Source organism: Sminthopsis crassicaudata, chromosome 2, assembly GCF_048593235.1.
Source record: "Sminthopsis crassicaudata isolate SCR6 chromosome 2, ASM4859323v1, whole genome shotgun sequence".
Classification (NCBI taxonomy): Eukaryota; Metazoa; Chordata; class Mammalia; order Dasyuromorphia; family Dasyuridae; genus Sminthopsis; species Sminthopsis crassicaudata.
This window is the reverse complement of record NC_133618.1, coordinates 422,982,662-422,994,680: the sequence shown is the minus strand read 5'-3', so window position 1 is coordinate 422,994,680 and position 12,019 is coordinate 422,982,662. Positions and strand designations below refer to the sequence as shown.

Here is a 12,019-nt window from a genome sequence, read left to right as displayed (position 1 = left end):
AATATAATATATGTGTACATGTCCATACAGTTATTTTGCTGTACAAAAAGAATCGGATTTTGAAATAGTGTACAATTAACCTGTGAAGGAAATAAAAAATGCAGGTGAACAAAAATAGAGGGATTGGGAATTCTATGTAGTGGTTCACACTCATTTCCCAGAGTTCTTTTGTTGGGTGTAGCTGGTTCTATTCATTACTGCTCTATTGGAACTGATTTGGTTCATCTCATTGTTGAAGAGGGCCATGTCCATCACAATAGATCATCATATAGCATTGTTGTTGAAGTATATAATAATCTCCTGGTCCTACTCATTTCACTCAGCATCAGTTCATGTAAGTCTCTCCAGGCCTTTCTGAAATCATCCTGCTGGTCATCTCTTACAGAGCAATAATATTCCATAACATTCATATGCCACAATTTAATTAGCCATTCTCCAATTGATGGGCAGCCCTTCAATTTCCCAGTTTCTGGCCACTACAAAAAGGGCTATCATAAACATTCTTGCACATACAGGTCCCTTTCCCTTCTTTAAGATCTCTTTGTCTCCCTACAATCTTACTAGCTTTTCCTTTTTTTTTTTTTTTTTTTTTTTTTTTTTTAGATTACATGTTATTAGGGACTGCATATAAAGATTCATATTGATTATCTATGGTGGCAGTAAGCATAATATAATTCCCCAGCTGAAGGCAGCTAACTAGCTCAGCTAGGCCTAGAGTCAGGAAAATATGAAAATTTGGTCTCAAATACTTACTAGCTATGTGACTCTGGCTGTCTTTTTTTTTTTTTTCCTTAATCCACTGGAGAAGGAAATGGGAAACCACTTTAGTATCTTTTCCAAAGTCCATCCCAAACAATATGGACCACAGAGTCATGAAAAGTTGGCTATAACTAAATAAAAACAATTTCCCTGATTATGTCTCTTTTTTAATCATGTCTATTTTTATAGTAGTTTTATCTAACATCATAATGACTAATATTGTTATGGGTTTGTTTTTTTTTAAGTTCAGCTGAAGCATAATAACTTTTTCTCAAGCTCCTTATTTCAACTTTGTGTGAATATTTGTTTCAAAAGTTCATCTTATAAACAAGATATTATTGATCGATTTTGTTCCTGTTGCCATCCTCTTCTGTTTTGTGATTGAGTTGGTTGATTGTCTCATTCACTATTATTAACTCTTGAATATGTTTTTTTTTCTTTCTTCTGTCTTATCTTTGTTCTGAATCTCCTCTTTACTAAAAGAAGATGGTAAAAGAAAAGGAGTTTATTTAATACTTGATGATCAACAAACAAAATAGCTTATTTACCCTTGTTACGGCTTTTCTCTTTCTTTTGTCCTGTCCCTGTTCCCAGGTTTTTGTTCTTTCTTCATTTTCTTTAAATAATCCCCCTTAATTATTCAAATTTCTATTTCTAGAATTAAAGATTTTTTCTTATGATTACTCACTTACATATATTGTCCTGTCCTTTCTCCCTATCCCTTGTCCTATCTCTTCTTATTTATTTTTCTAAATGCATTTTTTGTGGCAAAATGTTTGCATGTATATCTGTGAGTGTGAGTGATTTCTTTAGGTTTTCTTTATCTAGATCTACTCCATTTCCTCCATGATTGCATGATTTTCTTTTTATGCATCTTTCCTAAATTATTCTTTCTCTCCCCTTCCTCTTCTTTTCTTTGACAATATAGTTACCTGTCCTTCTTATTTTAATTTCTTCTTAAATAATCAAAACAGAATATAACTATGCACAGGCCTTCTGTAATTTCTTACTTTTGTTTATAGCTCCTAAAGATATTAAGATTTAATGTGTTTTCCAGTGGAACCATAAAGCTTAATGTCATTCATGCACATCAAATGATTAATATTATGCTTTAGTTTACTACTTTCTTTTATTTGGAAGTCATACTTAAGTCCATTTATTTAAATGATAATGGATTTAAACCTAAGAAGAACCATAACTGGCTTATTTACCTAAAAAGTGCTATATTTTATATAAATTAGTCTTTTTATTATTTTTGACTTTTTAAATAGAAAATAGTTTTCTAAGTGAATATTAAATATTCTACTGTTCTCACTGTTAATACATTTATTTTCATATATTTTATCCAATTGCAGTACATTAATAACAAAGGTGGAACTGAGTTAAAAAGATCATCACATCATCATCATCATTACTCCTATTTTTACTACTACAAAAACTACTAGTAGTAGTACTACTATCACTATCATTACTACTACTACTACTACTACTACTACTACTACTACTACTACTTCTTTAATTTATGACTTAAATGAATTGACTTTTGACATTAATTAAAAGCCAGGTATCACAACAGGACTTTCTCATTAAAGAATTAGTATTCCCAGTTACTCTAAGAAGATTTTTTGTTAATTGCAATTGGAATAGATAACCAATGATGTCTTCTGTCCACTGGTAGCCACTTAGAATTATTTCTCTATTTAAATAAAATAAAATTTTCTTGACTTTGAGCTCTTTGACTAAGGATGTGGTGTTCAAGTAGGTAGAAGTAATATCTTTTCTACTTATGATAACTTACATTTATATGGATTTATTACTGTTCAACTCCCACTTGCATACATTATCTCCTTTGACATAATACACAACAATCATTTCAAATCATTGGACAAACACTGTTATTTTCATTTAATGGAGATGTTTTGTGGCTAAATGAAAGGCACACAGATAGAATGGCTAAGATGTATGTGTTTTTTTTTTTTAACTGGATTAATAACTACTGCTTGTATTGCTTTAGGAAGTATGACTTTATTAGTTCTTTCTGTAAAGATACATCCCTAGGTATCAGTATAAGAGGCCTATAGTCTAACAGACATGAGCACAATAAAAACAAAATACTTCACTTTCTTGGAGTAATAGGTTGTAGCGGAAAGAGTATTGGACTGGAAATCAGAAGTCCAATTAGGGTGCTCTGATACATCTTAGGAAAGTGATTTCATGCTTCTGAACCTCAGTTTCCTTATCTGTGGGTCTTTCCCCTATCGTTCAGATATGCATTTCTTTATCTGTAATTGCAGTCTTCAAACTGTAAGCATGTGAGTTAGACAAAAACTCCAGTTTATCTTCTGATGTCTTATCTTGGCATACAGGTAACCTTGGATTCTCTAGTCAATTCCAGCAAGCAAAATGATCTGTCAGATGCACTAAGCTTGAAAATTCAAGTAGCAGCCAAATGATGGCCTACTGTCTGCTGTTTGATGATCAGACTAGCTAAGTCAGAGAGATTCATAACCAGTCTGGCCACAAGGTGATAGAATTCCATTCACATAAAATATCAAAGATCAAAGACCATCTATTAAGATACAGAAGGGTTGCAGTCTGTGTTGGTAAGGAGAGTAGTCCACATTGTTAGAAATCCTTGAAGAATTAAACACTTGTAGGGGAGGAGGGGAGGCTTTTCAAGCATGTGTTTCAGGAATAATTTCACAGCTTTTTGAAGGATTGATTTAAGAAGGCAGATGTTTGAAACAGGAAGACTAATTAAGAGATTATTGCAATAATCCAGATGAAAGTCCAGATGACTTCTACTATGTGAGAGAGAAAGAGAGAGAGACAATGGGGGACATCCTTTTTTATTCCATTGCCAATAAATGATAATGAATCAAAATATCTAAAGACCCTGAGAAACTGGAGAAAAGCCAAGAGAGAACAAGGTCCTGGACTTCAAGAGAAGGGAGAATAATGAACACTATATATGGTCAAGAAGGTTGTGGAATGAGTCAAAAAGCTACTAGTTAATGGTTACCCAGGAGAGAGCAGTTTTATTGAAGTAAAATCAGAAGTTAGATTGAGAAATGAAGGGGAAGTAAATATAAACTCTTTCAAAACAAAGATTGGCATTTTTTTGTCTAATTCCCAGGAATAGATTAATCCCCAAACCATACTAGGCACTTAATACATGCTTGTTGATTAAAGAGAAAATGAGTTATAGGGAATATAATAACTGTCTTCAAGCCTTTTAAGGATTATCATGTGCAAATGAGAGTAATACTTATTCCACTTGATTCCAGAAGGCATATACTAGGAATTATTGTTGGGAAATGCACTGAAGTGTATTTCAGCCCCATGTAAAAAACTTCTTAAAATTGAATTTGTTAGATTTTTTTTTTTTATTACTCACCAAGTATTGTATTCTCTCTATCACTTGGTCATTTATTAGAGGATGAAAATGTGGTCAGCTATCCAAGATTGTCTTTGAAAAACTATCTAGTCCTTTTTAATGCTTCTATCATTGAAGCCCATGTTATTATGCATAGATTTCTTTCATAAAGATTTCATAATAATAATATAGTAGGCACATAGGTTGGTTCTTAATACACAAATGTAAAATATTCATTACCATCATTATAATATGTTTGCAGGAAGATGATTATGAAAGCCCAAATGAAGATCCGGATGGAGATTATGAGTCCCCCAGTGAGGAGATGGAACCTGACCCAGAAGATGATGATGAATATGAGCCCCCTCCTTCTAATGATGAAGATACCATACAGAATACAATTCTTCCTGCCAAGCTTCCTACTGGTTCCATGTACATAGGTAAAGGGCCTAGATTACTTTTACTCAACTCTGGCAGGTAGAATAAAAATGTTTCAATTAAGCTTCTTAGTTATTTTAGAAGAGATACCATGACAAAGTTGTTTACGTTGTGGATCGTTAATCAAAGACTTGATTTCATTTCTAAGACACACTAGTTATGTTGGGGGGAAGGTTACTTATTTTTTCAGTACTTCAGGCAACTCTCTAAAATGATAAATAGCATATTAATTGCCAGTCTGCAATGGAGGAGAAAGTTTCCACACCAAGAGTTCCCTATAACTGGATCATTAACCCTATCCCCTCCAAAAAAAAGTAAATCTGGCAGCTTTGCCATTAATCCACTTTGCTCATACAAGTCTTTCATTTTTCTTTCCTTTTCTAGCTCTTTCTCTTTCCATTATTTCATGGCTCCACAGCTTTGTAAGAGTCAGTATAGTATAGTGGACATAAGGTATAGTGGTCCTGAAGCGAGGAAGATTGAATTCCAACCCTGCCTCTTACATATTCTGGTTTGCAACCCTAGGCTAATTTCTTAGTCTCTCAGTGCCCCTACACAATTCTCTGACTACAGATAGCAAAGTTGTCAGCCTGCATCAGTAGAAAAACTTACCAGGAACTCACTACAACAATAAGCTCATAAGGTCTACTTCCCACTGTTTGCTAGACTTCCAAAGGCCTAAGGCCCCTAAAGTCTCTTCCAAATGTTCATATGTAAGTACAGAAGTTGCATATTGAAGACAAGGAGCCCAACTGGGCTTTCAGAGTAACTCTATTTTGTTTTAAGAACTTATTGTTATCTTCTGCTTTTTTTCCTTCATTGTGTTTCCTCTAAGATGTTTTTGTCATTGTTGTTGTCAGACAGGCCCCCAATTGGAAAAACCCCTCAACAACCTCCAGTTCCCCCTCAGAGACCTTTACCAGCCATTGGTGGCCGAAACAACACGGTACGTTTCTTCTGCTTTTAGCTGACTTCATCTTTACTTATCTTAACTGGCTTCATTCTTAATGAGATAATATTTTCCCAATATTGAAAAAAAGTAAGAAAATTTATTTTTAAAAAATATAAACAGGACTGGCTTAACATAGTAAAGCTATATGGACCTGCCTATAAGACTTGCTTTCAAGAACACTGGGAAAGTCCCTACATCCTTCAAACAGCTCCCTCCCTTACTGGCACTTGCCTGAAATTCCTTTTTACTGGAGATAAAAATCTTTCACTCTTCAACTAGATAAGGCTTAAAATGTATATATGCATTTGGGGAATGGAAAGTACTTTCTCTTTCTGACTCATTTTTCTCTTCTGTAAAAAGGAAAACGGAGTGGTTAACTTTTAGTGCCTTTATTGAAAACTATCTTATGACTCTAGGTCATTCTTACTGAAATTCTTACTGGGGGATACAATAGACTTTAGATTGTTAGGAAAGGAAATGTTAGGAAAGCTAAAGACAAGCCCAGTGTCAACAGTTTTGCTTAGGCATAACCTAAACATAAGTGTGAACCCCAATCCCTTTTCCTCACCCCTAAAATGTTCCCTTACAATGAGGGCACCTCTTCTGAACAGCCTCCTCATCTTCTACAGGGCAATCCCGAAGACTCTATTAGAGGCAGAAACAACCGGACACCCAACCGTAAGTACAAATCTCTATCTCTCTACAGACCATTATTCTCTTCTTTCAATGATTGGATCTTCAAATTTATATAACTGTGATTTTCTTTCAGTCCCTGCACCATCCATAGACAGAAGTAAAAAGCCACCATTGGATCGTACATTACCTCAATTTGAAAGAGATTCTCTGGGAATAGGTGAGTAGTTTACATTACATATCATAGATACTGGTCTGCTCTACATTTCTAAACAGTGATATATGTTGCCAAAAAAATGACTTTCAAGGGTAGAAACGGACTTGAACAGGAAGTCAGAAAACCTGGGCTTCTTTGTTCTATATGCCACTGAGAGACTATCTGTCACTTATCTTTCAAGGACTCAGTTTCTTTAGCTGTAAAACTTAATTGGATTAGATTCCATTTTATTTAACAAACAGTTATTAAGTGCTTATAGGAAGCCAGGTGATACAGTGGATAAAATATTGACCTTTGACTCAGGAAGACCCAGATTTGAATCTTGCCTCAAATTGTTACTAGCTGTGTGATCCTGGGCAGATCACTAAATCTCTCTCAGCCTCAGTTTCTTCATGTGTTAAGTGGGGACAATAATAATACCTATATGTTAGGGGTTCTTTTGAGGATCAAATGAGATGAATAATTGTAAAGTACTTAGCACAGTCTCTGGCACTAATAGGGCTTAATAAATGTTAGCTATTAAAATGATGATAATTATTTATGTTATTACAAAAGTCTTCATAGAGTTCTAAAGTAGTAAATCTTAACACCCCATATTTACAAATCTTAAAGTCTTGTATAAGTGCTAGCTCTTTTTATGTGCTAGAGAATACAAAGATTTGTTGGAGGTAACTCAAATATCTATTATCCTATGAAGAGGGAGGATACATGTATGGGATGGTCTAGTCATAGTGCTATGAGTAATCTGGGCAGGTTCATATGACTTTTACCTGGAGAATAAGTGAATCAAGACACTGGAGGGAAAATCTCAATGGAATCTTGAAGAAGGGAAAGGACTTTGACAGAAGTGGAAAGGGATATCTATTTTTAGCCATGTGAATAAAAGTATAAAGTTTTTATTCAGAAAAGAGGAGGGTAACAATGGGGTTACAGAGCAATTCTATCTGATTTTAATATGGAGAATTTACCTGGGAGTAGTAAAAAACCATGTGGAAAAGATACATTTGTGGAAAATCTTGAATGCTGGGGTCAGAAGGGTCAGGACTAGTTTATGCTTTATGTATTAAGTGATGGAGAGCAATTCAAAGCTTCTAAACAAAGCCATGACATGATCAGAGCTGTTCAATAGGAAGATTATTTTTTAAATTCTGTAATATTTGGATTGGAGAGGGAATAAATAAAAATTAAAGAAAAACAACAACTATTTAACTGTTACAGTAATATTTTATTGTTCAGTCATTTTCAGTATTATTGATTTTTTGTAACTATATTTAGGGTTTTCTTGGCAACAATACTGAACTGGCTTGTCATTTCCTTCTCCAGCTCAGTTTACAGATAAGAAAACTGAGACAAACGGGGTTAAATAACTTGTAAAGGGTCACAAAGCTAGTAAGTATCTGAGGTCAGATTTGAAATTGGGAATATGAGTTTTCCTGTCTCTGGGCCCAGAATTCTATCCACTATACTAGTTATCCACCCCTTACAGTAATATACTTGAAATCTGTTCTCTGCTCTTCAGTAATATGACCATCACCCTAGATCAGATCATCATTGCCTCTTACTTGGACCTTTACAATAACCTAATTCATCTTCCTGACCTAAGGACTTTCTATTCTGCTCTCTGATCTACCCATCCATCATTCAGCTTGTCAAATTGATGTTCTTAAATCACTGCTTTGACTAAATCATTCCCTAGTTAAGAAGCTCTAGTGACTCCCTCTTGCTCATAGAATAAAATGCAAACTTCTGTTTGACTTCTAAAGTCCTTCATAAATTGGCACAATCTGCCTTTTCAGACACACAACATTATTCTCCTTCACTTACTCTATATCACAATCCATCAAACCCACTTACTGTTACTCAGAACACTTCATTTCCCTTCTTCTTGACTTTGCATAACCTTGTATCCCATGTCTAAAATGAATTACCTCTACAGTTTTCCCTCATCAAAGCTCTGTGTCCCTTCAAAACTCAGCTCATGTGCTGTTTCTTACAGGGAGCCTCTCTTTATTTTGCCAGTTGATAAGATTCTTCCCATCCAGATTCAAATAAACAATGATGATTGTAGTTGGACATGAGAGGCAGAAGTAAAATCAACAAGAGGTGTCAACTTATTGGATCTTAAGTTATTGGGGGAAAAGGTGACATCATCTACAGAAACAGATATCTGAATATGATGGAGAAGGTTTTGAGGTAATGCATTTGTTTTTAGGCATATTGAATTTGAGGAACCTGAAGCCCATGAAGGTAGAGCTATATGGCAGGCAATTGGAAATATTGGACTGAAAAAATCTTTAACGAAAGGAAGTTAAAGTCCCTCTCAGGTGTATCATGGAATGATCCCATCCTTGTCCCTGGCAGAGATGGATCAACTGTCACCTCTTTTCTCAAGCCCCCAACTCTACTTGCACTTCCACTTCTATGGTTTCAGATTGCCTTGCCTACTTACTGTTTGACAAAATCTTACTAAGCCTTCTCCACTCCTCTAAATTTAGGTTTCATTACCCTTCTCATTTTCTACAGTCCCGAAGTAAGAGGATTTCTGCAGGGCTAAAGCTAACTCTTCCATCTGTGCGCTTGGTTTTCCCATTTATCTCTTCTAACATTGCTTCATCTGTCATTGCTTCTCTTGCCTCTTCGGTATTCCCCTATGTTTGTTCTTTTTTCAAAACTTTCAAAAATGTTTACATGTCCCCTGATGGGAGAAAAATCCCCCCTTGATCTTAATATGCTTGCAAAGAATAGTTATTATTCTCTCCTCCCTATGACTAATACACTTTTAGATGCAGTAATCCATTGCTAGATGGCTCACTGGCCCTTCAAACTCAATTTGTCCAAAATTGAATTCTTCACCTTAATAAGTCCCAAGACCTTTCTCGCTACCTAATTTTTTTTTTTTCTTCCTGCTTATGGTACCATCATTCTTTCAATCATCCAAGTTTTTTGTTATTATTTTTGAGTCATTTTAATTTTGACTTTTTTTAAGACCTCATTTGGAGTTTTTTGGAAAAGATCTTGAAGTACTTTGTCATTTCCTTCTCCAGTTCATTTTTACAGATGAAGAAAACCAAGACAAACTGAATTAAATAATTTGCCCAGGGTCAACCTAATTGCCTTATCCTTACAGCTAACCATTTGCAAAATATTGTCCATTCTATATCCACAATATGTTTTGAGACTATCTTCTCTTCTTAACTATTCATGTACCCTTCCTCTAGTCTGGTTTTTCATTATTTCTTGCCTGAACTATTACTTCCCCTCCCCCACCCCCAGCCTCCCATCCTGTCTCTGTTTCCTTTTCTACCTCTAGTGATAATTTTCCTAAAGTATTGTTCTGAATGCAAACATCATCTTCAAAATGTAACATCTTAGAAAATTAGATGCTGTCCAAAAAATGTGGGCAAATCAGCCAATTTTTTATTTAAACTTATTTAAACAGGGGCAGCTAGGTGCCGCAGTGGATACAGCACCAGCCCTGAAGTCAGGGAGTTTAAATCTGATCTCAAATACTGAATACTTCCTAGCTGTGTGACCTGTGAACTTATTTAAACACCAGGGTATAGGAATGTGGGATTTTTTGTTGTTGTTGTTGTAGTTTACTTCTTGCTATTGTGTTCTCAGTAAGACCCAATTAATTTAAAAAACAGATTTTATGAAAAGAAAAAAGAATCACAGAACAATAAGACAAATCAAGTGGTGAAAATGAAACTAGGCATATGTCTTAACACTTTGAGGTCTGAAAGGCCCATTTGCAGGGCTCTGAAACCTTGGGACTCTATTACACCAGAAAAAGGCTGCTGAAGGCTTCAAACAAAATGACAAAATGCCAAAGAAATTTCAATGAATGGTTTTTCATATGCTAGTCCCAACCATCATTCTTATAATTTCACATTAATCTAAAGAACCTACAGGTAATAGAGAAATAATTTCCTGTTCCAAAAGAAAACAAATTTGATATATGCAAGGGATTCAAAAATAAGGTCTGCTCAAGGAAACTAAGAAGAAAAAAGTCATATTAAAAATCCTATTGGTTGATTCAGTGAAAAAGCTGCTCTTGTCTCATGATGCAGTGTAAAAGAGCATTAGATCAAGAATCAGAGGACCTAAGCCTGAATCTTCACTTGGTTATTTATGATTTATATGGGCATGGGCCTACAGCTACTACATCACACAATCTAGGCCTCACTTTCCTTTTGAGATTACAAAAGGTTAAAAAATTGACCCTAGATTATCTCTAATAGTCCTTCCAGCTTTGATATTCTAAGATTGTTCTATTCATTGAGAAAAATCAACAGTGTTGTCTATATAAATTAAACCTCCCTCTTTGCTAGAATTTTGAGAAGAAAAGATCAAATGAATTTTCTGAATCTGATTTCTTTAGTGGGATATGAGGAGCCAAAGAAAGAAAGAGGTCAAGAAGAAAAAAGGAAGAATAGTAATTTTTACATTTTAAAGATTAAAATTGCTAGGGTTTTTGTTTAGGATGGAGAGGGAGAAAGATGGGACTGATAAAAATTATTTAATTTCTACTTTTACATTTTGAGCACATTAAGTTAAATTCTCTTGCTCTCATTTCCAACAAGAAAACCTTTTTTATTCCCTGTTTTAAGGGAGGAACTAGAAAAGTTTGGAATTCTATTTTTAATGTGAAAATATCCTTCTGACCCTGTGAATATTGAAGATACTGCTGATAAAGCATTTTTACTGAGCTGAGTGTTCATAACTGCAGATGTAATGGATCTGTTGAAGACATGGACACACACACAGACACACAAAAAAAAGGCTAGTCCCAGATATGGAGCTGAGAAGGCCCTTAAAGGTCATTTATTTTAATGCGAGAGAGAGAAAGAGAGAGAGAGACAGAGACAGAGAGACAGAGAGAGACAGAGACAGAGAGATGGAGAGAGACAGAGAGAGAAAAGAGGAGATGAGAGGAGAGAGAGAGAGAGAGAAAGAGAGAGAGAGAGAGAGAGAGAGAGATGGAGAGGAGGAAGGAAGGAAGGAAGGAAGGAAGGAAGGAAGGAAGGAAGGAAGGAAGGAAGGAAGGAAGGAAGGAAGGAAGGAAGGAAGGAAGGAAGGAGAAGGAAGAAAAGTTTGTTCTATTTATGAATGGTTAGGTACTATAGGAACTTCAACTTTCTATGCAATCATATAAAACTATATGTTTCCTTGAGCAAATCAGTTCTTCTCTCTGTAAACTCCAGTTTCTTCTTCTATACATTGAAGAAGTTGGATGAGGTAGTCATGAAGGACCTTGCTTACTTGTTCTGATAGTCTTAATTTGAAGAAAACTGCTTCCATACTTGAAACCTTCATAACTGAAAATGCTTGACTACACATCAGACTGTTTCTAGGTCTCAGAGTTGGAGAATTATAAATTAAATTCAATCCATTAAAAATAATGTGCATTTGTAATTTGCAGGCAAAAAACCAGTTTTTCCTGACAAGGTAAGACATGCCTTACTTTAAAACAGCATAATGCATATTCATCCAATGGAACATACCAAAGATTCTTATATATCTTTCATTGTATTTTATAGCCTTTACCTCCTGCATTGAGGTAAGGAGAAGGGAATACTTGGGAAATTAAAATGGAACATTTTGTAGAACTTTATCTTACAGAATGTTATTTGTTCATTTTCTT

General features: G+C 35.0%; 1 protein-coding gene across 2 annotated transcripts in view; it reads left to right on the top strand.

The window, feature by feature from the left end:
• LCP2 (lymphocyte cytosolic protein 2) overlaps window positions 1-12,019 on the top strand; it is a 70,852-nt gene that overhangs the window by 43,473 nt on the left and 15,360 nt on the right. For both annotated transcript variants that reach the window (XM_074292040.1, XM_074292039.1), the window contains exons 7-12: window positions 4,398-4,575; window positions 5,434-5,519; window positions 6,155-6,203; window positions 6,295-6,378; window positions 11,798-11,823; window positions 11,916-11,935. In XM_074292040.1, the coding sequence (XP_074148141.1) occupies window positions 4,398-4,575; window positions 5,434-5,519; window positions 6,155-6,203; window positions 6,295-6,378; window positions 11,798-11,823; window positions 11,916-11,935 (443 nt within the window). The remainder of the gene's footprint in view (window positions 1-4,397; window positions 4,576-5,433; window positions 5,520-6,154; window positions 6,204-6,294; window positions 6,379-11,797; window positions 11,824-11,915; window positions 11,936-12,019) is intronic.